At 43.7% G+C, this 25587-nt stretch overlaps 2 protein-coding genes across 2 annotated transcripts; both read left to right on the forward strand.

Annotated features, from left to right (window-relative positions):
• The first annotated feature begins 4063 nt into the window (after positions 1-4063).
• LOC134286904 (uncharacterized) lies at positions 4064-7553 on the forward strand. The gene is made up of 2 exons (XM_062848603.1): positions 4064-5156; positions 5242-7553. Exons 1-2 carry the CDS (start codon positions 4064-4066, stop codon positions 7551-7553), a joined length of 3405 nt encoding a protein of 1134 aa, XP_062704587.1.
• A 29-nt stretch (positions 7554-7582) lies between these two features.
• Positions 7583-9430, forward strand: LOC134286905 (uncharacterized). The gene has a single exon (XM_062848604.1). The coding sequence runs from the start codon at positions 7583-7585 to the stop codon at positions 9428-9430; it is 1848 nt and encodes a 615-aa protein (XP_062704588.1).
• Positions 9431-25587: the final 16157 nt, after the last annotated feature.

Raw genomic sequence — 25587 nt, forward strand, 5'->3', positions numbered from 1 at the left:
TGTAGGTAGAGTTCTGCCGCCGTTCCAAGTGTTCTGGCGATAATGTCGTCCGCAAAGCACTCCAATTGAACTGTTTTTTTTTAAATCGTACCCCGGCTGTTGAGCACGGCTCGTTGCATTACACCTTCCAAAGCGATGATGAAGAGTAGGCATGAGAATCCATCGTCTTGTCGCAGTCCCCGCACTATGGGGCGGCTCCATACAAACAGGTGGCCAAAAATATTTTCGCGTTAATTTTATAATGTCTTGATCTTATTCGTAGGGTTTATGCCTAAAAATATGAAAAACATGTTGAACAGGTTGTTTCAACACGACAGTTTCAAACATCATGAAATTACAAGGGCATTGCATACTTTTAGGCGTTTAAGGATTTCTGTTCCTATTTACAAAATTGATTTCAATTTGTGAACACACGCTTCGTTAAGAGATCCAGTACCAGATTTAGACTGCACTATGATTGATCTACTGAGAAAAGTGGCCATGACGATCAGATGTGTCCTCAGAGGTATTTAATGGCCAGTCGTGTGATTTTATATAGCAATATCTCAATCATCACCAACAACTTGATTGGAATTGCAGAATAGCAGCTAGTTGCAGCCAACTTTGATTTCAATGTCTCCCAGGGATCCTAAACAAGGACATAGAAGTAGTCCCGAAGCGAAACTCTGCGAAACTTTTTTTTGTATGAAACGGTATGTATGGTGAAAATTTGATTTCTTTCATGTGGTATCATTTAATAGTTTACGAATCATTATTTCTTAGTCTGATATGTCATTCGAAAGGTTTATAAGCAAGCTCTTGGAAACGAGTTTGAAATTATATCATTTTTCATTTAAGCCAAAGATATGAGAAGTTGAACATTTCATTCATTTTACCAAAAAAAAGGCAATAGTCTCATTCTGCTGCCAATATCTCGATAAGTATAGGGATTAGCAAACTATTATTCTAGAGTTTACTGGTCCAAGTGGTCTACTTTCAACTACCGAAGCTAAATATCAAATTGAATAAAGTCAATTTTCGATTTTTGGATCTGAATCCCCTTAGTGCCCCGACGAGATTCAAACGAACTGGATAGTTCACCTGATACCCTTACACAGTTTGGCACACCGTCCATTGTTACTTTGATCAGTTTCTACAGCTTTCCATGAAAGTCGATTTCGTCCATGATTTTCCATAGCTCTGTGCGGTCGATACTGTCGTATTCCGCTTTGAAGTGGATGAACGAGTGATGCGTTCCTGGAGGACGGTGAAGATCTGGTCCGTTGACGTTCGTTGATCTGGGATAGCACTTTGCATGAAGCTTTCAGAATGGGGATCGCTCTAAAGCTCTCACATTAAAAATGGTCACCTTTCTTGTAAATGGGGCAGATTACCCTATCTATAGATTTGACTATCAAACGATGCATGCAGGTAGCCAACTTTTCTGAGCCCATCCTGATGAGTTCAGCTGCGATACCATCCTTACCAGCTACTTTGTTGGTAGTGAGCTGGTGAATGTCATCCTTACCTTCCCATAACGTGGGAGTTGGCTCATTTCCGTCCTCTGCTGCATTGGCGTAGTCGGTCTCTCCGTTGTCATGGTCTCCCGTGCCTACGTTCTCCACGCTATTCAGGTGCTGATCGAAGTGTTGCTTCCACCTTTCAAACACCTCACGTCCGCCTGTCAAGAGGTCTCCGTGCTTATCCCTGCATATTTTGGCTCGTGGCACGAAGCCGTTGTGGGGTGCGTTGAGCTTCTCGTAGAACTTCCGTGTTTCATGGGAACGGCACAGTAGTTCCATTTCCTCGCACTCCGCTTCTTCCAGTCGGCGCTTTTTCCCCTAAAAGAGGCGGGTCTGCTGTTTCGGTAAAAGGTTATTGCGGCCATAATAATTATAAAATGCACCATAGGAAAATAAAAATGCACCATAAATAATTAAGCAATGTACCGATAAAATGCATAGCTTTCTCCATAAATAAATAGAAATGTTCCATAAAAAAATAAAAATGTAGCGGTAAACCAAAAAATTTTCTAGTTAAAAATGAAACATTGTATCAATAAAAAATTAAATAAAACACCAAAAACAAACAAGATTGCTCCATAAAAAATAATAAAAACATCCATAAATAATGAACATTTGTTCCATAATAATACCATATTTGCTGCATAAAAAAATGAAATTGCACCATAAATATCATCAAATTGCACCATAAACAAATTGTAAATTTTACCTCAAACAATGCAAAATCTATAAAAATTAATCAAATTCTGCATCATTAGTAGTATTGCAACGACTAGTATCAATGTAAATATATAAATATATGTTAATATGTGGAAGTTAAAAGGCAATATTCTGCTCCTTCTGCCATGATAATCTAAAAAGAATCTAATAGAAATAACGTCAGTTGTTTTTAGGATACTTAGTTTATTTTATATTTATTTTAAAACATGGATTTATTATTAATCGATGCAGATGTAAAGTAAGAGAACAAGAGTTGACCCTTTTTGATATTTTTTTCCGATCAAATTGGAATCATCAATAAATGTATGTAAACTACAAGAATATGGTTAACCCTTTTTCAAAATGCGGATTTTTTTAATCCATGTGGCGTAGCCTGTGGATGCGTCGTAACTGTGTCGATTCGGTTCCAGGCAATCCACAGATCCAAGAATTTGCCCGGTATAATGCAAACAGTGATGTTATCCTTTTTTTAAGTCCGACAAGCGTTAGCGAGTTCGAACAGCAAGCGATTATACCGTAAATTGCATCCATAGTTTTTCCATCTTTTAAGTCGTTCTATCATAGATGTGTGCTTCGGTATATGATTTCTGTATATTCTCTTTTTACTTTTCATATTAACATATTCCAATCCACATCCTAAAGTACGATATGTCGTTAGACACTGCAGCAATGGTACAATTAGATTAAATTTATGTAGCTTTTACATTCTTTGTGGTAAAATTTACAATTTTTTTATGGTGCAATTTGATGATATTTATGGTGCAATTTAAGTTTTTTATGGAGCAAATATGCTATAACTATGGAGCAAATATTCATTATTTATGGTGTTGGGGCGTGATCTTAGTTCTAATATAATATCATATAAACACCCATTGTAGCACACCCTGTACACACTATAACTCCTAGGTGTAAGTAGATTTAAATTCTCTCTCACTAGCCTTCGGCTAGTGAGCAACGTGTTCGGCAATCGGCCTATACCCTTTTGTACAGTAATAGTATATCTCTGTTCAAAACACACAATCAGTTGAAATATATCGCTCGTACAGAACACATCATCCGCGCATTATTGCTACCAATAACGGGAGAGTGTCTATAGCCTAAGTGTCGTTCATACACACCGCGTGTTTTCGCCTACCACGTGTTCGAGTTTCAACGGTCTTTTCGGATCTTTGGGGAATCCGTGTTCCTACATATTTCTGGTCCTTCGAGCCGGATGCGCCGCGATTTATTTCGGACAATCGCGCGCAGTCCTAGTGTGTTTCGCGTTTCGCTGTTCCCAAAGTGACCTTTTCTTGCCGTTGGATATCGATCTTTTCGCCGCGAGTGTGCCACGTTGTTAGCGGGTTCTGTTTTGCACAGTGAACCACCGAACGAGGGTGCCGAAGAGAGTGTCGCTGCTAATTTGTATCAATTAAGTGCTTGCTGCTGTGTGTTGTTAGTGCAACCGGATTAGTTCGGGAATTTCTTCGACCATCAACCGGCGCGGCGCGTGCCGCAAAAGTGAGACTGCTTGGGTCGCCATTTTGCTGTGGGGACAAAAGCTGCTCCATCCTATTCACCGCCGAGTCTAACCAGACTTGACTTCGTCGAAGGTATTTCTAATTGGACCGCAAACGTGAGTACAACATTGCATGCAAGTTGGAGATCTGATCAAATAAAGTTGATATCGGACGTTGTTTTATTGGGCATTGACTGATTGATTCGCTGCGTTCTATCCGCAAGTCGATGTTTTCATCCCAGTCTAGTTGGTGGATTGTTGCATAGTGTGCTCTGGTTCGACGATTTGGCCGGTCAAGCAATTACAATTGATCACTTTCGAGCATTGCTGGTCGCTGTGGACAATGGCACCGGGATTGCGCGAGCTTCATCGTATGGAGCGTTTCTATACGAACACGTTGGCCAATGCGAAGCAATTTATGACTGAGTATGACAGTGAGCAGCACAGCGGACAACTAGAGGGATGGAAACAACGAATTGATGGACTTTTCCAGAAATTCGAAGCAAATCGTCTAGCTATCGAACTGTTAGAAGAAGATCATGATGACGAAGAGATGGGTGAGGATGAAAAAGGGGTTGATGATGACGCAAAGAGCGTCGCCGACGAGAAGCACCGTGTTATCCATCAGCGGTTCGAGCTCGATTACGTTTTGGTTTCCAGTTTCATTGCTAACGAGATTCGGAAACTCGCGCTTGCTACCCCTTCTAACACGCCTCCTCAAGTTGCTGGACAATCGCGCGTCAAGTTACCCGAAGTTAAACTCCCTACGTTTGATGGCACTATTTCGGAGTGGATCACTTTTCGCGATTCATTCAAATCCCTCATCGATTCTAACCAACAGCTCACCCCGTTTGACAAGTTCTCGTATCTTGTAGCCTCTTTAACTAAAGATGCAAAAAAGGTCGTTGAATCGATCGAACTTTCGGCTGCCAACTACCCCGTCGCTTGGCAGCTGTTGGAAAAGAGGTTTGAGAATAAGAAACTGATTCTCAAAACTTATCTCGATGCCCTTTTCTCTATCGACCCCATGAAAAGGGAAGGCTACGAGTCTCTGATGCGGTTGGTCGACGATTTTGAGCGGAATTTGAGCATGATCGACAAGATGGGAGTTCCAACGGGCGGTTGGAGTGTCCTCCTGGCTCACATGCTCTGCAGTCGTCTCGATCCGTCTACGCTGAAGCAATGGGAGTCACACTACCGGTCAACGGACGATCCAGAGTACAAGGACATCATTGCCTTTCTTCAAGGTCATTTGTCAGTTTTGCAGTCGCTACCACCGTCCAAGTCACATTCATCGGAGTCCAACAAACCAGAGCAGCAGCGTCCATCGAAGTCGAAGGTCAACACCGTTCACGCCGTGACCAGTCCAGCGACCAACTCTTGTCCATTTTGCTCGAAATCTTCGCACTCCCCATTCAAATGCGAGTTTTTCCAAGGTTTGGCCGTTTCTCAACGATTTGACCTCGTGAAGAAGAAAAATCTCTGCATCAATTGCTTCTCCTCTTCGCACATGCTTCGCAGTTGTTCGTCTAGCAGTTGCAGAGTCTGCAACCAGAAGCACCATACTATGCTCCAAGTGCAAGTCAACTACTCCTCCCGTGTCTCGCTCAAGTCTGGTTCCACCGGAAAATCCACCCGCCTCGCCGAATCCGTCTTCCTCGCAATCGCAGCCAACGTCGTCGTCCTTGTTAGAAAACCAAAATCCATCGTCCTCTGGTACCAGTCTCGTGTCCACCACCGTCGTCGACGCCCCAAGAAGCGCTCCTGCCACCGTATTGCTGCAAACGGCAATCGTCAAGGTGTTTTCAACGAATGGCCACATCCAGTGGGCCAGAGCCTTGTTGGATCCAGCGTCGCAGTTGAATCTCATCACCGAGAGTCTCGTTCAAAAGTTGAAGCTACATCGCTATCAGTGTCACCAGGAAATTGGAGGCGTAGGCAACTCCGCAATCGTGTCATCTCATGCCGCTCTCGTCCAGATTGGATCCCACTGCACGGACTTTTCCGTTGAACAACGTTGTCACATCCTGAAGAAGATTACCAGAGACCTTCCCAGTAGGTCGCTTAATGCTTCAGCCTGGACACTACCATCGAACATAATCCTAGCAGATCCTAAGTTCCATGAGCCGGGTCCCATTGATCTACTACTTGGTATGGAATTGTACTACGATTTGCTACTCGAAGGATTCACCAAGTTGGGTCCTGAGAAGCCGATTCTTCAGAACACTGTTTTTGGTTGGGTTGCCTCGGGAAAGATCGGAGTCAATCTACCTGATCGAACACCAAAGGTTTCCCATGTATGCAGCAAACAACCACTCGATGAGTTAATCTCACGTTTTTGGGAAATCGAGTCATGCTGGTCTCCGAGTACGCAGTCTATCGAGGAAGCTGCTTGTGAAGACCATTTCGCTGCTCACACTTTTCGAGATGAATCGGGTCGGTTTGTGGTGACGCTTCCAAAGCATCCGTCCATTCTAGCCCAACTCGGCAGCTCAAAGGAAATTGCCACCAAAAGATTTCTCGCTCTCGAACGTCGCCTCGACGACAACCCCAAACTAAAGGAAGCCTACACTGCCTTCATAGAAGAATACCACCAGCTGGGTCACATGAGGGAAGTAGACTGCTCTGGAACTTCTTCGTCTGCAGCACTGTCGTACTACTTACCTCACCACGGAGTCGAAAAAGCTGACAGCACAACCACAAAGCTGCGGGTCGTTTTTGACGCCTCATGTCGGACCGACAGCGGGGTCTCCTTGAATCAGGCGCTGATGGTGGGTGCTGTGGTTCAGGACGACCTCTTCGCCATACATCTTCGGTTTCGCATGCACAGGATTGCCATTATTGCAGACATCGAAAAGATGTATCGTCAGATACGCATCCATCCGTCGGACTATCCACTACAACGCATACTGTGGCGTAGTTCGTCATCTGAACCGTTGCGCACTTTTGAGCTAGTGACGGTGACTTACGGTACAGCATCTGCTCCTTTTTTGGCAACCAGATGCCTGAAAGAGCTGTCCATACAAGGTGCTGACAATTATCCACATGCATCGCTAGTTTTGGGCAAGGATTTTTACGTTGACGACACGCTTACCGGAGTCGACAACGAAGAAGACGGAGCAGAACTTAGCAGTCAACTCCAGGAACTACTACAGTCAGCTGGTTTTAGTCTACGAAAGTGGGCGTCCAACTCCCCAGCTGTTCTCTCGAACATTCCGGCCGAAAATCGTGACGAACGGTCGGTGTTTGCTTTAGATTCGCTCTCGTCTCCGATTAAGACCCTCGGAATTCAGTGGAATCCCTCCACCGACACGTACAGCTACGCTGTTCCAGAATGGTCCAAAGAAGCTGTCATTACTCGTCGCGTCGTTGCATCCGACACTGCCAAACTATTTCTGCCTCTCGGACTGCTAGGTCCCGTCGTTGTACTTGCCAAGATATTCATTCAATCTCTGTGGCAGACTACCGTGTCCTGGGACGAGCCTTTGACTCTAGAGCAACAGCAATATTGGTCCGAGTTTCGTGACAGCTTAGAGGACATCACATCGATTTCCATTCCTCGATGGGCAGCATTTGCTCATAATCCTGTTGTGGTAGAGTTGCATGGGTTCTGCGATGCTTCAGAGAAGGCATACGGGGCCTGCCTCTACATTCGAACGGTGTCAAGTGATGGCACCATTTCCGCCAGACTACTCGCCGCCAAATCGAAGGTGGCGCCTACCGGAAAATCGAAAAAGCAGACCACGCTCACCCTACCCAGATTGGAACTTTCATCAGCGTTACTCCTAGCTCACCTGTACCACAAGGTCACCGAACCGAAAGCGTCGAATTGAAAACGAAGTCGTTCTTTTGGACGGATTCCATGATTGCTCTCTGTCAGATTCGCTCGCCACCAGCTCGTTGGAAAACCTTTGTAGCGAATCGCGTTTCAGAGATCCAACGCCTGACGGTCGGCGGAACTTGGGCTCATGTACCCGGTGCTGAAAACCCCGCGGACATTATCTCGCGTGGTATGAGCCCCGCGCAACTGAAAGATACGCCAGCCTGGTGGAACGGATGCCAGTGGCTAAGTCAACCATCTCGTTTCTGGCCTCCCATCAACCGTCCTATCCCCGAGGATCTACCTTCTACCGAGCTCGAGGAACGCTCGGTCTCATTGCCAGTGCAAGCCACACAATCCAGCGAAATATTCGAGTGTCGCTCATCGTTCTCCAGTCTAGTTCGGGTAGTTGCCTTTCTACACCGCTTCCGGCACAATGCTTCGCCTCGAAATCGAACGGCTCGAAAGGTCGGGCCTCTCAGCACCTTGGAGCTGAACAATGCTACCAAGACGCTCGTAAAACTTGCTCAACACGAAGCCTTTGGAGCAGACATTCTCGCCATCACATCCAAAGGACAAGTCAGCTCCCATTCTGCCTTGAAAAACCTCGCTCCCATCCTTGTTGATGGGATTCTTCGTGTTGGTGGTCGTTTACGTCACGCAGCTATTTCCGAGGACAGGAAACATCCTATCATCCTTCCAGCTCGCCATACACTTACAGAACGCATTCTGGTTCACTACCACCTGAAAAATCTTCACGCCGGCCCACAACTTTTGGTAGCCTGCGTGCGGGAGAAATATTGGCCTCTTCGAATCCGAAACTTGGCTCGGAAGGTTGTACACTCCTGTGTGAATTGCTTCCGCTGCAAACCCACCAATCTCGAACAGCTAATGGGGGACTTGCCCCCTGAGAGAGTGACACCAACTCTACCGTTTTTGAACACTGGTGAAGATCTGTGTGGGCCCTTCCAGTTTCGGAAGCTGCCTAGAGCCCCTCCTGTCAAATGCTACGTGGCTATTTTCGTTTGCCTTGTCACAAAGGCTGCCCACGTAGAACTTGTGTACGACCTTAGTACAGCTGCATTCCTGGCGGCGTTGCAACGTTTCGTCGCTCGCAGAGGGCGACCTAGGCTTATCCAGTGCGACAACGCCACAAATTTCAAGGGAGCAGCAAAGGAACTGGCACAACTACGCAAGCAGTTCTATGATCAGCAACATCAGGCAGAAGTAATCAGCACGTGCGCAGATGATGGCACCGAATTCAGGTTCATCCCGCCCCGCAGTCCCAATTTTGGGGGATTGTGGGAGGCGGCGGTGAAATCGTTTAAGAAGCATCTTCGGGCCACTATTGGAAATTCGGTGCTTTCTCAGGACGAGTTTGTGACCCTGCTAGCTCGCATCGAGGCTTGCCTGAATTCTAGGCCATTGACTGCGCTCTCGGCCGACCCTAACGACCTGGAGGTCTTGACTCCGGGACATTTTCTCGTTCATCGGCCTCTCACCGCGTTTCCTGAGCCCAACCTGTCCGAAGTACCGAGGAACCGCCTCGACCGGTGGCAGACGAATCAGGAACTACTCCGACGCGTTTGGAAGCGTTGGACCATCGAGTACCTGTCAGGCCTCCATCCACGTACTAAGTGGACTCAACAGCGCAACAACATTGAGATCGGCACTTTGGTGTTGGTCAAGGAAGACAACCTCCCACCCTTGAAATGGAGGTACGGCCGTATCATCCGAGTCTGCCGCGGCACGGACAACAACATCCGTGTAGTCGTCGTGCGGACTGGCGATGGCGAGTATACCCGATCAATCTCAAAGATATGCGTTCTACCTGTACACCAGCCTGCATTGAACGATGCCGGCTCAATCATCCCAAACTCAGAGGACTGAGTTTCGTCCATCGCATTGCTTCGGCATTGCGCAACGTGGAGGCCTTCGGGCCTCCGACCATGTAAGTTAGTTGTTTATTGAATTTTCAAAAAGTTTAAAGAATGTTTTGTCCTCCGACATGTCCGGGATCCCGATGGCTACTCCAACCCTGAGTACGCCCAACCCTGATGATTACCGATGTTCGGCTGGCCGGCGACAGCATCCATGATGCGAAGATGACGAGACCGAACCAGACGGAGATGTTCAACGACCTCCAGTTGCAGCACAAGACATCGGTGGAGTTCATGTTTTTTTTTTTCGGTTGAAAGTCGACCCTTTCAACGGGGGCCGGCATATGTTGGGGCGTGATCTTAGTTCTAATATAATATCATATAAACACCCATTGTAGCACACCCTGTACACACTATAACTCCTAGGTGTAAGTAGATTTAAATTCTCTCTCACTAGCCTTCGGCTAGTGAGCAACGTGTTCGGCAATCGGCCTATACCCTTTTGTACAGTAATAGTATATCTCTGTTCAAAACACACAATCAGTTGAAATATATCGCTCGTACAGAACACATCATCCGCGCATTATTGCTACCAATAACGGGAGAGTGTCTATAGCCTAAGTGTCGTTCATACACACCGCGTGTTTTCGCCTACCACGTGTTCGAGTTTCAACGGTCTTTTCGGATCTTTGGGGAATCCGTGTTCCTACAATGGATATTTTTACTATTTTTTATGGAGTAAACTTATTTGTTTATGGTGTTTTATTTATTTTTTTATTGATACAATGTTTCATTTTTAACAAGAAATTTTTTTGGTTTACCGCTACATTTTTAATTTATTATGGAACATTTCTATTTATTTATGGAGAATGCTGTGCATTTTATCGGTACATTGCTTAATTGTTATGGTGCATTTTGATTTTTCTATGGGGCATTTTCGTTTATCCATGCGTGCATTAAATAGGCTGCCCTGCTGTTTCCGCTCCTGTCTGTAACATTCCACGTTCAGCCGAGTTCCTTGCTGCAGCATTACCGCTCATGCTGCGTTCTTCTCCTCCAAAATCACTCTGCACTCCTCGTCGAACCCAGAGTTTCCCATTGCTCATGTGTACATAAATGTGACAGGGAGCGCCTCCCAGCAAATTGTCTTCCAGCTCTTCAAAATCGCAGTGTGCTGCGCTGTTAGGAGGCTCACGAAAATCTGGTGGGTGCGAGCCAGGCACATAGCTCCCGGGGTGCTCGTCTCAAGCGCTGCGTGAGCTGTTGGTAACTGAGGTGAAAACGAAGGTAACGAACAGTGTTGCAAAAATTCAATTCATTCATTTGAACACTAACCAACCAATCTATTCAGTCATTTTTTCTTCTAGTTATGTTCAAAACGATTTCATTCAATCAGAGCACCTATCAAATGAGAAGCGAATCCTTGTCAATTGAATAAATTGTCACTCGAATGAGTAGCCTAACTCGAAACACGAAAAACCCCGCAAAATTCCGCCAGACTGAAAAAATGTCGAATGTCGGGTCAAAGTCGGGTCAATTTTTATAGAATGTTGGGCCACTGTTGGACCAACATCGATCAACTATTGGGTCTAAGTTGGGTTTGGTGGCCAAAATAAAAATAGGTGAATGATAGGTTGATGTCGGGTTTGACGTCATCAACGATGATAAAAGCTTTGAACCTACAACACCACACATTTATGCTTCCTAGCTGGGGCTCAATTGAATGATATGTGCCTTGACTGAGGCTGGAGCTGATGTCAATTGAATGATCAGAGGCTATTCAATTGATATTCCGATAGTAAATGGAAAAATGAGTGGTTACCATTCTCAATTTCAGCTTTAAATGTCGGTTGATACTGACACTTCGCACCACTGGTAACGAAAGATGAACGAAGGTAACGAAGATGAAGAACCTCAACAACTTTTTTCCGTACACAACTCAAGTGTCTGGTTGCTCTATGCGATACGACTAGGGACTCTCAATACAAAGCTTAAGGTTTTAATTCTCGTTCGTTTAGGAAGATTTTGTTGTGAAATTTTCTAATTTATTCAGCGCATGAGACGAAGCTCATGAGACACACCTTGAGAAAAATGAGGCGCACAACTTTCAGTTTCCTAATGTACAGTGCTCCTGGGAGCTCGCTTGCAATGTGGCTCCCGTACATGGGACTACAGCACTGTCTATGATCGCATAATTGTCCCAAATAAATAGGAAACCCAGCAAAGATGAGACTGATATGCGATCATGGGCAGATCACGTTACATCAACTCTGGTTTCAAGGCGTTTCCAAATGTACCAAGATGTTTCAAGGTGTTTCAGGAGGTTTCAGAGACTCTCAGGTGAATTTCACGTAAGTTTCATAGGGGTTTCAATGCGTTTTAAGACGTTTCAGGGTGTTTCAGCAGGTTCTGGGGGGCTTAAGGGGGTTTCTGAAGCTCGCAGGCAGTGTTGGGATTACTCACTTGCATAAAGTTATACTCACTTGTTACTATCTTAGTTCAGAAGCATGCTATCAAAAAAAAAAAAAACGGTGATTGAAGGACATGTACATTGTAATTTTATCTAAAAGTTTGCCGAATAAAGTAATAGTCGCACACGCATACCAAAATCGTGAAAGAGCTGTGAGTACAACGTGAGTATAAATTTCACTAATTTTACTCACCTCGTACTCACAGCTATCACACAACTTTGGCATGTGTGTGCGGCTCTTACTTCATTCGACAACATTTTAGATGAAACTACAATGTACATGTCCTTCATACACCGTTTTTTGATAGCATGCTTCTGAGCTGAGATAGAAGCAAGTGAGTTTAGCACTTGCAAGTGAGTGTTCTTAATACTGCTCGCAGGTTTATTTCTCGGAGATTCAATGGGCGTTTCAGAAGCGTTTCAAACCGTTTCAGGCGTTTCAAGGCGTTTTAGGGCGGGTTTTAGGGGGATCCAGAGGCGTTCAGGTGAATTCGCGAATATTTCATGGGGGTTTAATAGGCGTTTCCAAGCGTTCGTAGAACAGATGGCCTGAAATCCAGGAAGTTTTCGGATACTCCCATACAATAATAGAACTTAACACTTTATAGAGCATAGATATTAAGGCTGTGAGAGTATGACCTTAGTCATAAAACAACAAATTACTTTGGTAGATCCGATGATCTATACCCAAGAGAGCCCTTGAAGTTTTTTTTTATCTGTATTAACGAGAGATTTAGCCCAAGGCTAGTTCATCTCGGCGCTCTTGAAGTTCATCAAACAGATAATGAATTCTTTACTTGACAGCACATAGTTGCATAAGGCTATGCAAGCATGAATTTATACTCCAATACATACATTTATTTGTTTAACATCACATTTAAGACAAGACATAATCAACAATAGTACGTCACAATACTCGGTTTGTGGCTGCCGCTCTCCATCCTCGGTCGCGCCCAATGCTCGCTAGGTCACGCTCCACCTGGTCCACCGATCGTGCTCTCTGCGCTCCACGCCTTCTTGCGCCAACCGGATCAGTAGCGAACTCCAACTTTGCAAGGTTGTTATCCGGCATTCTTGCAACATGCCCTGCCCACCGTATTCTTCCGGCTTTGGCCACCTTCTGGATGCTGGGTTCGCTGTTAAGGGCAGCGAGCCCGTGGTTCATCCTTCTCCGCCACACACCTTTCACACCACCGAAGATTATCCTTAGCACGCGTCGCTCGAAAACTCCGAGTGCTTGCAGGTCCTCCTCGAGCATGGTCCATGTCTCGTGTCCGTAGAGGACCACCGGTCCTATTAGCGTTTCCTACATGGTGCACTTTGTGCGTGGGTGATTCTATTTAGACCGCAGCTTCTGCTGGAACCCATAGACGGCACGGCTTCCACTAATGATGCGGCTTCGTATTTCCCAGCTAGCATTATTGTCAGCCATTTGTGAGGATACGAGGTAGACGAATTTCTTCACCACCTCGAGGGTATCCCCGTTTATCGTAACATTACTACCTACACGGACTCGGTTGTGCTCGATTCCACCTGCCAGCATGTACTTTGCTTTGGACAGTCCGACCTTAGAACTGCTTCGCGTTTCAGGCGGGTGTACAGCCACCGTTCAAAATGTTTTAGTGATAATGTCTTTATCGTTCGCAAATCACACAAATTGACCGGATTTTTTGAAAATCGTATCCCGGCTGATGAGCCCGTTTCATCGCATTACACCTTCCAGTATAGACCTGTGCGCCGACTTTATTTTGCTCGGCGGCGGCGTGAGGGCCATTTTTGGCCGGCGGCGGCGGCGTCATCGGCGTCACGCCGGTGGCAGCTTTCGGCGGCGGCGGCGGCGGCGCGAATCGGCGTGACCAAAATTTGACCGTAATGTCAACATTGGCGAAACAAAGAAGTTGTCTCTACGCTGTAGAATTTGTAGTTCAGTTTTTGCTTTTTCATTACCATTTATGACATGAATTATTATTATGTCAGTACACAGGATGAAGTATTTGACCAAAAAGAAACCAATGCTCAAACATCCTGTTTGTTTCATTAGTGTCAAAGAGATGTTTTTTTTTCTTGAGGTCATTTGTCAAATATTTGACCCTGTGTATTATATCCTTACGTCTGAATGAACACCTTTTTTTTATTCCTGTTCGGGTCCATCACTGTGCCCAGTAATTAGACCTATTGTGAAATTACCAGTATCCGTATTAGTGCATGTTGCATTACTCCATTGCAAATTAAGGGCAAAAATATAGATTTTGCTACCGTTTTTATTTTGTTTTCTTAGAACCTTCAGAAGCTATCACATTTGATAATAAGGTCGCACTATTTTCAAGGAATCCTCGAATGATTTCCAAAAGAATTCCAGGAGGAGCCTTAAAGAATCTCCTGGATGAATCCATGAATAAACTACTGGAATAATCTCTGCAAGAGCTGCCGTATAAAACCCTTAAGAAACTTCTGCTGAAATCACTGATATGTAGTTCGAAAATTCCTAGAGGATTCCCCAAAGAATTAAAGCAGGAATCCCCGGAGGAATTTCAGAAGGAATCCCCAATGGAATTTTAAGAGTAATCCTGCAAGGAGTTCCAGGAGTGATGTTCGTAGTAATTCCATGAGGGAGCCCTGAAAGAATTCCAGAAGAAATTCCCGCAGAATTTGTACAAGGAAATCCCGAAAGAATTCCAGCAGTAATCCCCAAAGGATTTCCAGAAAGAATCCTCGGAAGTATTCCAGTGGGAATTTCAAAGTGAATTCGAAAAAGAATCCCTTAAGGATTTCTAAGAGTAATCAACGAAAAATATCTAAGAGGAATCTCTGATGGAATTCCAGGAGAAATCCCTGAGGGATTTCTAAGAGGAATTGCCGAAAGAATTCCAAGAGGAAACCTCGAAGAACTTCTAGGAGAAATCTCCGAAGAAATTTGAAGTGAAACCCCAAAAGGAATTCTAGGAGCAAACCTCAAAGGAATTCCAGGAGAAATCTCTGGAAAAAAAACAGGAGGAATCCTCGTTAAAGCCAAGGAGCAATCCCTGAAAAAAGTGCAGGAGGAATCCCCGGAGAAATTTTAGGAGGAATCCTCGAAGGAAATTCAGGAGAAATCCTTGAAGGAATTCCAGAATGAATGCCAGGAGAAATCCCCAAACGAAGTCCAGGAGGTATACCCGACAGAATTCCAGAAGAAATTCCTGCAAGAATCTCAGGGGGAACCCCCTTAAGGAATTCCGGGAGGAATCTCCGAAGGAACTCCAAGCGAAATCCTCGAAGGAGTTTCAAGAGGAAACCCCGAAGGAAGTACAGGAGGAATCCCTGAAGAAATCCTTTAATAATTTCTTTTTATTCGTGAATTTTAACTTAGGCTAATTCTTCACAACTCTGAAGAAATCCCCGAAAGAACTCTGTGAGGAATTCCCGCAGGAATTCCAAAAGAAAATTCAGAAAGAATACCTACGCGTATCTCAAAGGAATTCAAGCAGTACATCAAGGAAATTCCAGCAAAAATCCTTAAAATAATTTCAGTGGGAATTTCAAGGAGGATTCAAGAAATAATCCCCGAAAAATTGTGAGGACGAACCAACGAAATATACCCAAGAGTTTGGGTTTGGCTTTATACAAAAATATTTGGAGTTTCATACCAACAATCTTACAAGGGGGAGGTGTGCTGGTGTCAAAAATTCGAGAAAATTGCCTTACGTAATAAATGGATAATAATAAGGCGCTGTCCACAAATTACGTAAGGCTCCAGGGGGAGGGGGGAGTTCGGCAGAGCGTTACGGCCCATACGAAAATTTTAGGATTTTCATACAAAAAAGCGTTACGGAGGGTGGAGGGAGTGTCGAAAAATCTCGATTTTGGCGTTACGTAATAAATGGATGCTGCCTAAATAAATTCCAGAAGAAATTTCTAAAAAAAATCTAAGAGGACCGAAGGATTTCCAAGATGAATCCCCGAAAAAAATCCAGGAGAACTCAGAAAGGAGGAACCCCCGAAGGAATTCTAGGAGGACTCACCGAAGGTAACCCCGAAGAAATTCTACGAGGGATTCCATGAGGAATCTCCGAAGCAGAGATGCCAGATTATTTTTATCAAAAATCTGTATCAATACAGATTTTTCTGTATCGCCGTATTTGAGGTTATAGCAGACACCGAGAGTCCTAGATTTCAAAAGAAACTAACAAAAAAGTACTACATTTTGACGGGTTTTAATTTTTACTGATATTTTTTTCTAAAACTTGTGTGAAAATGTACAAATTTTCATAAATTCTTTAATGTTTAAGCAGCCATTTATAAAGTTTTCATTAAATTTATGAACTTCAAATTCTATGCTTTCTGGAGAAATCTGTATCATATTTTAAAAATCTGTATTTTCCTGTACTCTGTATTTTGTCTTTAAAGAAGGTCAAAAATCTGTATATCTGGCATCTCTGCTCCGAAGAATTTGGAAGTGAAAGCTCCAAAGGCATTCCAAGAGGAAACTCTGAAAAAATTACAGGAGGAATCCCAGAAGCAACTCTAGGATTATATTCAAGGAAGAATTCTAGGAAGAATCTCCGAAGGAACTCCAGGAGAAATCCCCGGAGGAATTTAAGGAGGAATCCCTGAAAGAAGTTCAGGAGGAATTTCCGAAGGAACTCTAGGAGGAATCCCCGAAGGGTTTCAAACCGAAATCCTCGTTTGATTTCCAAGAGGAATCCCCATAGGAACTCCAGGAGTAATTTCTGAAGGAATTCCCGAAGGAATCCCGAAGGAACTTTAATTCCATGAGGAAATCCAGGAGGAATCCAGGAGGAGTTCTAAGAGAAATTTTTAAAGAAATTCCATCAGGAAACCCTGAAGAAATTCCAGGAGAACTCCACGACGGAGTAGCAAATGAAAACTCTGAAATAATTTCTGGTGGAATCCATGATGTAAGTCTAGGACGAATCCTCGAAGGAATTCCAGAAGAAATCTCCAAAAGAATTTTAGCAAGATTTCCTGAAGGAACTCTAGGAAAGACCCTCGAAGAAATTGTACGAGAAACCCCAGGAAGAATTCCAAGAAGGATGTTTAAGTTGTATCTTCGAAGGAATTCCAGGAGGAATCCCCAAAGGCAGTTCAGGAGGAATCCCCAAAGGCAGTTCAGGAGGAATGTACGACGGAATATTAGGAGGAATCCTTGAAAGAATTTCAGAAGAAATTCTAGGAAAAACCCTGAAGGAAATCTAGGAAGAATCCCCGTAGGAATTCCAAGAGGAATCTTAGAAATAATTCCAGGAGGAATTTCCGAATGATTTCTTTGAAGAATCTCCAAACAAATTCCAGGAGGAATTTCCGTAGGAATTTCAGGAGGAATGCTCGGAGGAAGTCCATGAGGAATCCCCGAAGAAATTGCAGGAGAAATTGCTGCAGGAACGCCAGGGGGAATCCCCGAAAGAATTCCGGTAGCAATCTCCGAAGGATTTCCAGGTGGAATTCTGGATAGGGTTTTCAGCGGAATCTCCCGAGGGAATCTTTCTGGGTAGAGGGATCCCTGCAGGATTTGTAGGAGGAATCCCCGAAAGATTGTCAGGAGGAGTCCCCGAAAGAGTTCCTGGAGAAATTCCAGAACTAAATGCTTGAGGAATTATCCATGAGAGATCCCACAATAATATCCTGGAGATATGCCTGATTATATTCCTAAGGTTATTCTCGAAGGAATTTTAACAAGATTCCGTGAAATAACTCCTGTAAGAAATCTCTGATATAACTCCTGGTGCATCCGTAAGTCCACCTGGAAAAATCTCAGAAAGAACCCCAAGAGCGATCCCTTGAAGAACTCATGGATGAATTCTTAAATGAATTTCTCGAGGAATCCCCTAAGGTTATCCTAAAGGAATCTGAATGAACTTCTGAAGGAATCCCTGAAGAAAGTCAGGAAAAACCTATGAAGAAACATTTTCATGAATGCCGGAAACTCCTGGTGGAATCTATGAAGGAACTCTTGGATTTATTTCTGTAAGAACTCCTGTATGAATGTCTAAAAGAACTTAATAAAATAGCTGTATTCGAATTTTGTCAAGTCTAGATTTCGAACGTCAAGACTAGATAAGCCATTTCAAAGTTAAATTCTATCGCAGTCGAATCCAAAAATCGTTAACTGCTGTTCGACAGAACAACACTGGACGAAAAATCGGCAATAATTGAGTCCTGAGGAAGGTACCAAATGTAACCGAAACGTCGGACAAGATATAATAATAGCTGTATTTTAAATGTATCAAAACTGGAAAAGCCATTACAAAGTAAATTTTTTAAAGGAACTTCAAAAGGAATCCCTGCAGGAACTCCTAGACTAATTTCTAGGACCTTCTTCCTGAAAGAACTTCTAACGGAACTTTTGATGGATCTCCAGGAGGTATCTATGAATCCTCCTGAAAAAATCTCTGAAGAAACTGCTGAAAGAATACCCGAGCGAAGTTCTGTTGAAATAGCTTAAACAACCTCTGAAGGAATTCCTAATGAACACCTGGAGGCATTCCTGAATCCTCCTGGAATTATTGAGGAGATCCCTGAAGGAACTCCTGAAGAGGTCACTGAAAGAACTTTTGGAGCATTTCTTGAAAGAACTACTATACTGCATGAATCCTTTAAAATGTTCATGAATTAATCTATGGAGAAACTTCTGTAGGAATATCGGAAGGAACTCCTAGATAAATCCCTAAAAGAACTCCTGAAAGGATTTCTGAAAAATTTCCATGAGGCATACCGATAGGAATTTCAGGAGGGATTGTTGAAAAACTTCCAGGAAGGATTTCCTGAAGGAACCCTCGATGGAACTCCTGGAGTGATTTCTGAAGAATACAGAACGCCAGGAGAAACCCGTTGTTGGAATTCTAGAGGAATCTCTGAAGAAACTTCTGGACTAATTCCTGAAGAAACTCCTGTATGAATTCCTGAAGGAATTTCCGAAGAAATCTCTGGAGAAACTTTCTGACTAATCTCTGAAGGGCCTCCTATTGGATCCCCTGATGAATCTTCTGGATGAATCTCGGATGTATTTCTAGGAGGAATCCCTGAAACCACCTGAAAAAAATCTGATCGTACTCCTGTCGAGACCTTCCTGAGAGATCTTCTGAAAAAAAAGCGTGTTGAAACTCCTAGAGGCATCCCTGAATCTCTGAAGGAACTACTGGAGACATCTTTGAAGAAACTCCTAAAGGAATCTCTTAAGGAACTTCTGAAAAATTCTTTGATTGGAATTTTAGAGAAATCTTCGAAAGAGTTTTAGTATTTTATCTCAACTTAATGTAAACAAAATTTTGTTCGCGCCCTGATCACCGGCGTGAAAAATGAAAATCGGCGGCGTGACAAACATCGGCGTATGGCGCGCCGCCGATATCGGCGTCGGCGTCGGCGTGGGGCAAAAACTGTCGGCGGCGGCGGCGTGGCGCGGCGGCGCACAGGTCTACTTCCAGAGCGATGTTGCAGAGCAATCATCTTGTCGCAGTCGCCGGCAGGATTCGAATAAACTGGATAGTGCACCCGATACCCTTACGCAGTTTTGCACACCGTCCATCGTCGTTTTCGTCCATAATTTGCCATAGCTTTGTGCTGTCGATATTGTCGTATGCCGCTTCGAAGTCAATGAACAGGTGATGCGTTGTGACCTGGTATTCGTGGAATTTCTGCAGGACGGTGAAGATCTGGTCAGCGCTACGATCCCGAAGTAGCGGTCCTTCAGTAGATCGGCGAGTATACGGGTGCTTCCAATGAAGTTGAGAGATCGGCAGTTCCACGTACCAAGTTTCCAATCGCAAGTCCTTTTTGATCGCTGGGGTTGATGCCGTTGGACTCGGTTCGTATTATTTATTCTGTTCCGTTACAATGTTTTTTTACGGCTGGCTCGTAGGGCATGACACCACCCCCTTACTTCCGGAGGAACACAGTAGCGGTGTCATGGTGGCGATTTTTTCGGCAAGTAAGTAGATTGAGAACGAATATTATTGGGTACCGTTCAGAATCGCGCGACAATATTCGTGGGTTAGTCGCTTTTCACGTAAAGCGATGAAAGCGCGAGTGCGGAATGTGGAATCCGATTTGCATGATCATTTTCAAATGGCTGACAATTTCCAGGTAAGAGTAATGGTGGCACGAGTGAAAAATCCAGGATCAGACTGCGCTATAATTTTCGTGGAAAGGTTCACGGTTATGTAAACGGTTAATGCACTCATGCATTTGATATTGCACGACCGTTGACGTATGTGTATTACTCTTACTAGGTATTGGGTGGGGTGGTCATCGCGACCAAATAAATCAAAATCGTGATGAAACCCGCGACTTGTATTTCCATATAACTAGTGGATCATATCACCTACCAGAGGTGGCTCTTACCCACACCTTACCCTACCCTACTAACAAATACTCCTTCCCATGACAACTGTGGGGATACTGTGGATTCCACGGATTCTAGTAGCAACGGTTGTCGAACTAACATTCCTTCCCTTTCCCAATGACCGTAAAGACGTGGCCGGCGCTGTTATTGACTTTAAAATATTGAACTCTCAAATTGTGTACATTGAAAATGGTTTGCTTCTGGTACGTAGAGGCCGATATGTTGTGCTAATTTGTAACTTGGGTGTCTAAATAACCTGAAAGTAATCAAAATTTAGAATGGTTCAATGAAAAATTGCACGCCCATATCTTCGATTTCTAACACAACTAATCATCTGCAGACTGATGCGCAGCTGATCCAAAACATCCAGCATCGTCTTGCCCCGGCCATTTGGTAATTTGTAAATTAATGTTTCTTCCCTCCTCCTGGAGTAATTTGTTTTAAAACCATGTTTAAAACCGATGGTAGACCCCGCAGTTTTCTGGAGCACTCGACAGCTCTGGAGCAGTGCCCTCGAACAGCGTCATTTACGATCTGTCAAAAGTGCTCAAACATGGATCAAAATTTTCCGTGGGACCCGTCTCGTCGTCCCTGCGCGCGGAAGACAAAGGATATTCAATTTATAAAAAATTCAACTTATAATTGCAATATGTCAACCGCAATTACATTAGCATATTTCTCCAATAAATCAACTATTCGCAGCTATTAAAATGTGAAGCACGACCTGGCCCAAAATCACCTGTTGTTTCCCTGTCGGTCGAGCAACACTTTGCCCGCAAACTCGGTTGTACCGGTCAGTGGATTGAACTGATAACAACGACGCGACGGCGATGACCAACGAAGTCGGACACCGAGGATGAGAGGGCGGAGTTTGTGCCCCAGCCAGCCCGCAGTTGAAGGAGATAAATGAGTGCTCCGGAAATTGATGTAAATTGCACAAAATTGCCACACGACAACCGGTTATTGGCGGAATCGATAAGAAGCTACCGAATTTCGACCGGTTGAGGGATGGAATTGCACAAACGAGGTTAATCAAATTGCTAATTTTTCGCGTTTTCGCTTTGTTCGGGAATTGGTCGTTAGTTAGGAAGACTGCGTCGTTAGGTGTTTTCAATGCATAAAATGTTAGTTGGACAGCGCGTTGTTACTAGAGATCGAGAATGCCTCTGCATCTTCACGACTGTCTCGGGAAAGTTTTTTTTGTTGATAAAGTAAGGTTTCTTGAATATTTATTCAAATCTTAGTCACTTTTCAACTAAGAATCAATAATGTCTTCCTTCGTCATGACTCGAATTGACAGCAACTTCAATCATCTACCCGGTGTCGCATCAACCAATTCCCGTCCTCGATCAATTACGGACCTCTTAACCGTAAACACCATCAACCGCCACCGCTTTTACTAACTGCTGCTGGTCGCAGTTGGGCACGTTGACGATGCTGTGGCTATGGTCCTTGACCAGAAACCAGAGCCTTATTTACTTAACCTAGTTAGTTAGCTGCCACTCAAAAATCAAGACCAACAATTGAAAAGGCCTCATCAACATTGCGTAAACAAACACGTTTCCGTCGACTTGAGGCCTTCTGAGCTCCACCCACGCATCTCACCACCATTAACAGAAAGCTTGATGTTTGCGCTTTCTGTTAGTGGTGGTTAGGTGTGTGGGTGGAGCTCAGATGGCCCTAAGTCGACGGAAACATGTTTGTTTACAAAATGTTGATGCGGCCTTTTCAATTGTTGGTCTTGTAATGACATCGCGGCGACGGCGATGGTGGGCGGTAGAAGTACCGGACAACACCAACTTGACTCGCCGTCGTAGCTATCACCACGCGTAAAGGACACCCGTCCGTTCGTCCGTCTCTCGGCTGGCTCTGCTGGTGTGGCGAGCTGTCCTAATTTAATTTTCTCTCACTTTTCTCCATTAACTCACTGACTGTGCATCCAGCCAGCGCAGCGCAGCGTCTTGTCGACTCTGTAACATCAAGGATCTTAGCGTCAAAAGGACGAAGAACAGCTACTGGGGCTGCTGCAGGCTGGTGTAAGGTTCCACTTTCATTGCCTTCACCACTTCTGCTTGTTCATGCGGTCGGTGCTGCTGCTGCTGACGAAGACGTCGACGAAAACGTAAAGTGGAACGATGATAGTAGTGTAAGGCTTCCGGGCCCGGCGTCGTCGTAAGACAGACAAATTAAAACAATTTTCCAGCACGTTTTCCTACCGTTTTACTCCCTCATTTGCTAAGGAGCAAAAGTCTCGTTTTCCACAGCTGACATCAGCATCGTCTCGTTTGTTCGTTGGTTGTTGCCACCAGTCAGTAAGTAAAGTAGGTAGTAGACGCAAACATAAAGAAACTCTTGGATGATGGTAATGATAACGACGTGATGCCCTTTGGAGAGGAATCTGTGCTGAGCTGAGAAAACAATTAATTCCTTGACCTTGCCCCCGCAGGAGATGTCGTTTGAGAGCGGTGACGGTGGAATCACTTTCTTTATTGTTGAACCGGATACTTAGAGGTTTCTATCAATTGATCAATGACAAGCAAAATCGAGCCGAACTAGATGAAATTGCACTAACTAACAAGGGCTGGCACATGGTAAACTCTAGTCGTTCTAAAACTGCAATTTCAGCAGCTCGTGTTAATCAAAACGCAGGTCAAGTCTGTACACTGTACATTCTGCTGGAAAATGAAATGCATGTTAGAATATGATGATTGTTGTTACTAAAGACCATGAATACTAACCACTAACTGCATCTCAACAACGGGTATTGAGCTAAAAGATGTGTTAAGGTGAAGTTATGACGAAGCCACACCTCGAATTTTCAAGAGCACAAATCTGAAGAACCGAATGTCGGTTTGCGCTGAAAAAGTGATCGATTGGTCACCATCAGCGGGTAACCAATCGATCAACTTTTCAGCGCTAACCGACATTCGGTTCTTTAGATTTGTGATTTTGAAAATTTGAGGTGTGTATTGACAATATTAACAATGTTTGTATAAAACAAATAGAAAAAGTAATGTAATGAAACGAGCTCACCATATTTGATTCTTACTTTTAACCCGTTAACGCACAAGGTGTCTCACAACTAAAATATTTAAAGCCTGTATCCGCAATAATCGGGACAGAGAAATAAAGCTGTAACTCTGCAATAGATGCATTAAAATTGCTCAAATTTTGTCTAATAACATGTGTTTATTTCTCTTACAAAATGTCATGTGAATCGGTACTGTACTTTTTGTTGTAGCAACGGAAGAGTGAAATGCGCGCCATTGAATTTTGTACAGACCCTAGTTTTGCTTGTCAGCGCTGTAACTTTTGAATTTGGCAAAGGAAATGGCTGAAATTTTGAACACAAACCTCTCAATCTACATGTGTTGCATAGGGAAAATTTCAAAAAAAATCGATGCTCTATCAACAATGTTATAGTCGAAACATGAATTGAGACTGAACGTGATTTAAGCCCCTCAAACAGCAATTAGTTGGCACCCTTTATTGTTTCGATTGTACTATTGAAAGTTCTATACCAATAATCATCAAATTTTGCAGGCATAATAAAAAAATAATCAACTAGCTTTTGTGAAAATTTCATGAAAATTGGCGGAGTAATTCAAAAGTTATAAATAGACAAAAATCGCACATGAAAAACACGAAACATTTTCACTAACACTCACTCCTATCAACACCAGTAGCTTTCAAACCAAGTGATCAAAGTTGATGAAATTTTGCAAGAAAGTGTCTCTATAAGTATCATAACTGCTAACGAAATTTCATAATTATCATCACAGAACTTTGTACTGTAGCGTAAAAGATCCATCTAGTATGCGAATGAAAATTGATCATGATTGTACAAAATGCTTAAAACCACGTCTGTTTGTTTTTCATCCACAGTTAAAAGTAATGCATCGATTTTTATGAAATTTGGCACAAATAATAAACATACACCAAAGAGTTCTCAGTCAATGTTTTGACCAATTTTACCGATTCATTACAGAGCTACTGACGTACTTTTGTGTCCCGATTATTGCGGATACAGTCTTTATAAGAAAATCTCATCTCATTTATTTAACCTACACTCCCCCCTACACGCAAAAAAATCCGTTCCGATAAACGTGAACTCCCAGTCACGGCGACGGGAACAAACGGGAACTATGCATAGCAACGATAACAACAATAAGAAATGTACACCGTGAACTAGATTTCACGTTTTCTAGAACGCCCATATTGACAGCTGGAACTAGTTCCAGTTCACGGTGTATATTTGCTTGTTCTCATATTTGCGTTTGTTTGTTCATGTTTATCAGAACGGTTTTCTGAGCGTGTAACCATCGACTCACTAAACTTTACCCTCTGCGCTACCCTTTATCTTAACTAAATATCCTAAGCTGCGCCTACTCTATGCCCTTACTCTCTAACATAATCCACTACCCTATCCTCTACCATACTTTCTGTCGTACCCTATACTCTACCCTTCACCCTATGGTTGATCGAGCCCGTATGAAGTTGATCATCAATATTAACTTCTTTTCTCGATCAGCCTAGATAGCTGTGCAGTGTCGGTAGCGGTTGTCTTAATTGGCTAAGAATAACACTACGGACCGACTGATCCAGTAGTGAGAGTCCACTAAACAGGTGACCCCTAATTCATGGTGTGATGTGGCTTTATGCGTACCGTGCCTAGGAATGAATGGCAAGGGGGGGGTCTAATGAAAACCTAACCACAAACGGAGCCTGTGGAGTACCAGGGCGCCCTCCATAGTATGTTGCCCTTACTGCGCGAACCGGAGCAATAGTGCAGTGGACCTTGTGTTTCGCCGACACGATCAGCTGTCCTTCTTTAGTCTCACTTGAGGCTAAATAAGGGCGGGATTATGAAGATTTTGTTAATTAGATTAAAGTTTCACCTATACAGTTTCGCATTATGCGATTTACACAGTATATTCTGTTTATCCTCGCCTTTGGCGTTTTCCAATCGATACCGATCTGGTTTTGTAGCTGCTGTTCTTTGTTGTGCTGTTGTTGCGAAGAGTTTAATCTTGCCTAGTTTGGGTAGTGGCTACGGTTAGGATAGCTCAGATCAATCTTCAGCATAAAAGAACAGCAACAATCAATCTTTGCAGACTTATGCAAAATGGTACAGCCCAAGTGGCATTGGTCCAAGAACCTTACTTCCGTAAGGGGAATTTCTATTTAGGAAATCTTGTGAACCCGGTGTTTGTTACTTTCAGTAAACATGAAATGGAAAACTCACGTGTCATGCCTCGAGCCCGTGTGCTTGTCAACAACGCAATAGTAGCTACACTCATCTCTGAACTAACCACCAGAGATTTTTTTTTATTTATGTGTATTAAGCTTATTCTACACT

The sequence above is a fragment of the Aedes albopictus genome, chromosome 2 (assembly GCF_035046485.1).
Source record: "Aedes albopictus strain Foshan chromosome 2, AalbF5, whole genome shotgun sequence".
NCBI lineage: Eukaryota > Metazoa > Arthropoda > Insecta > Diptera > Culicidae > Aedes > Aedes albopictus.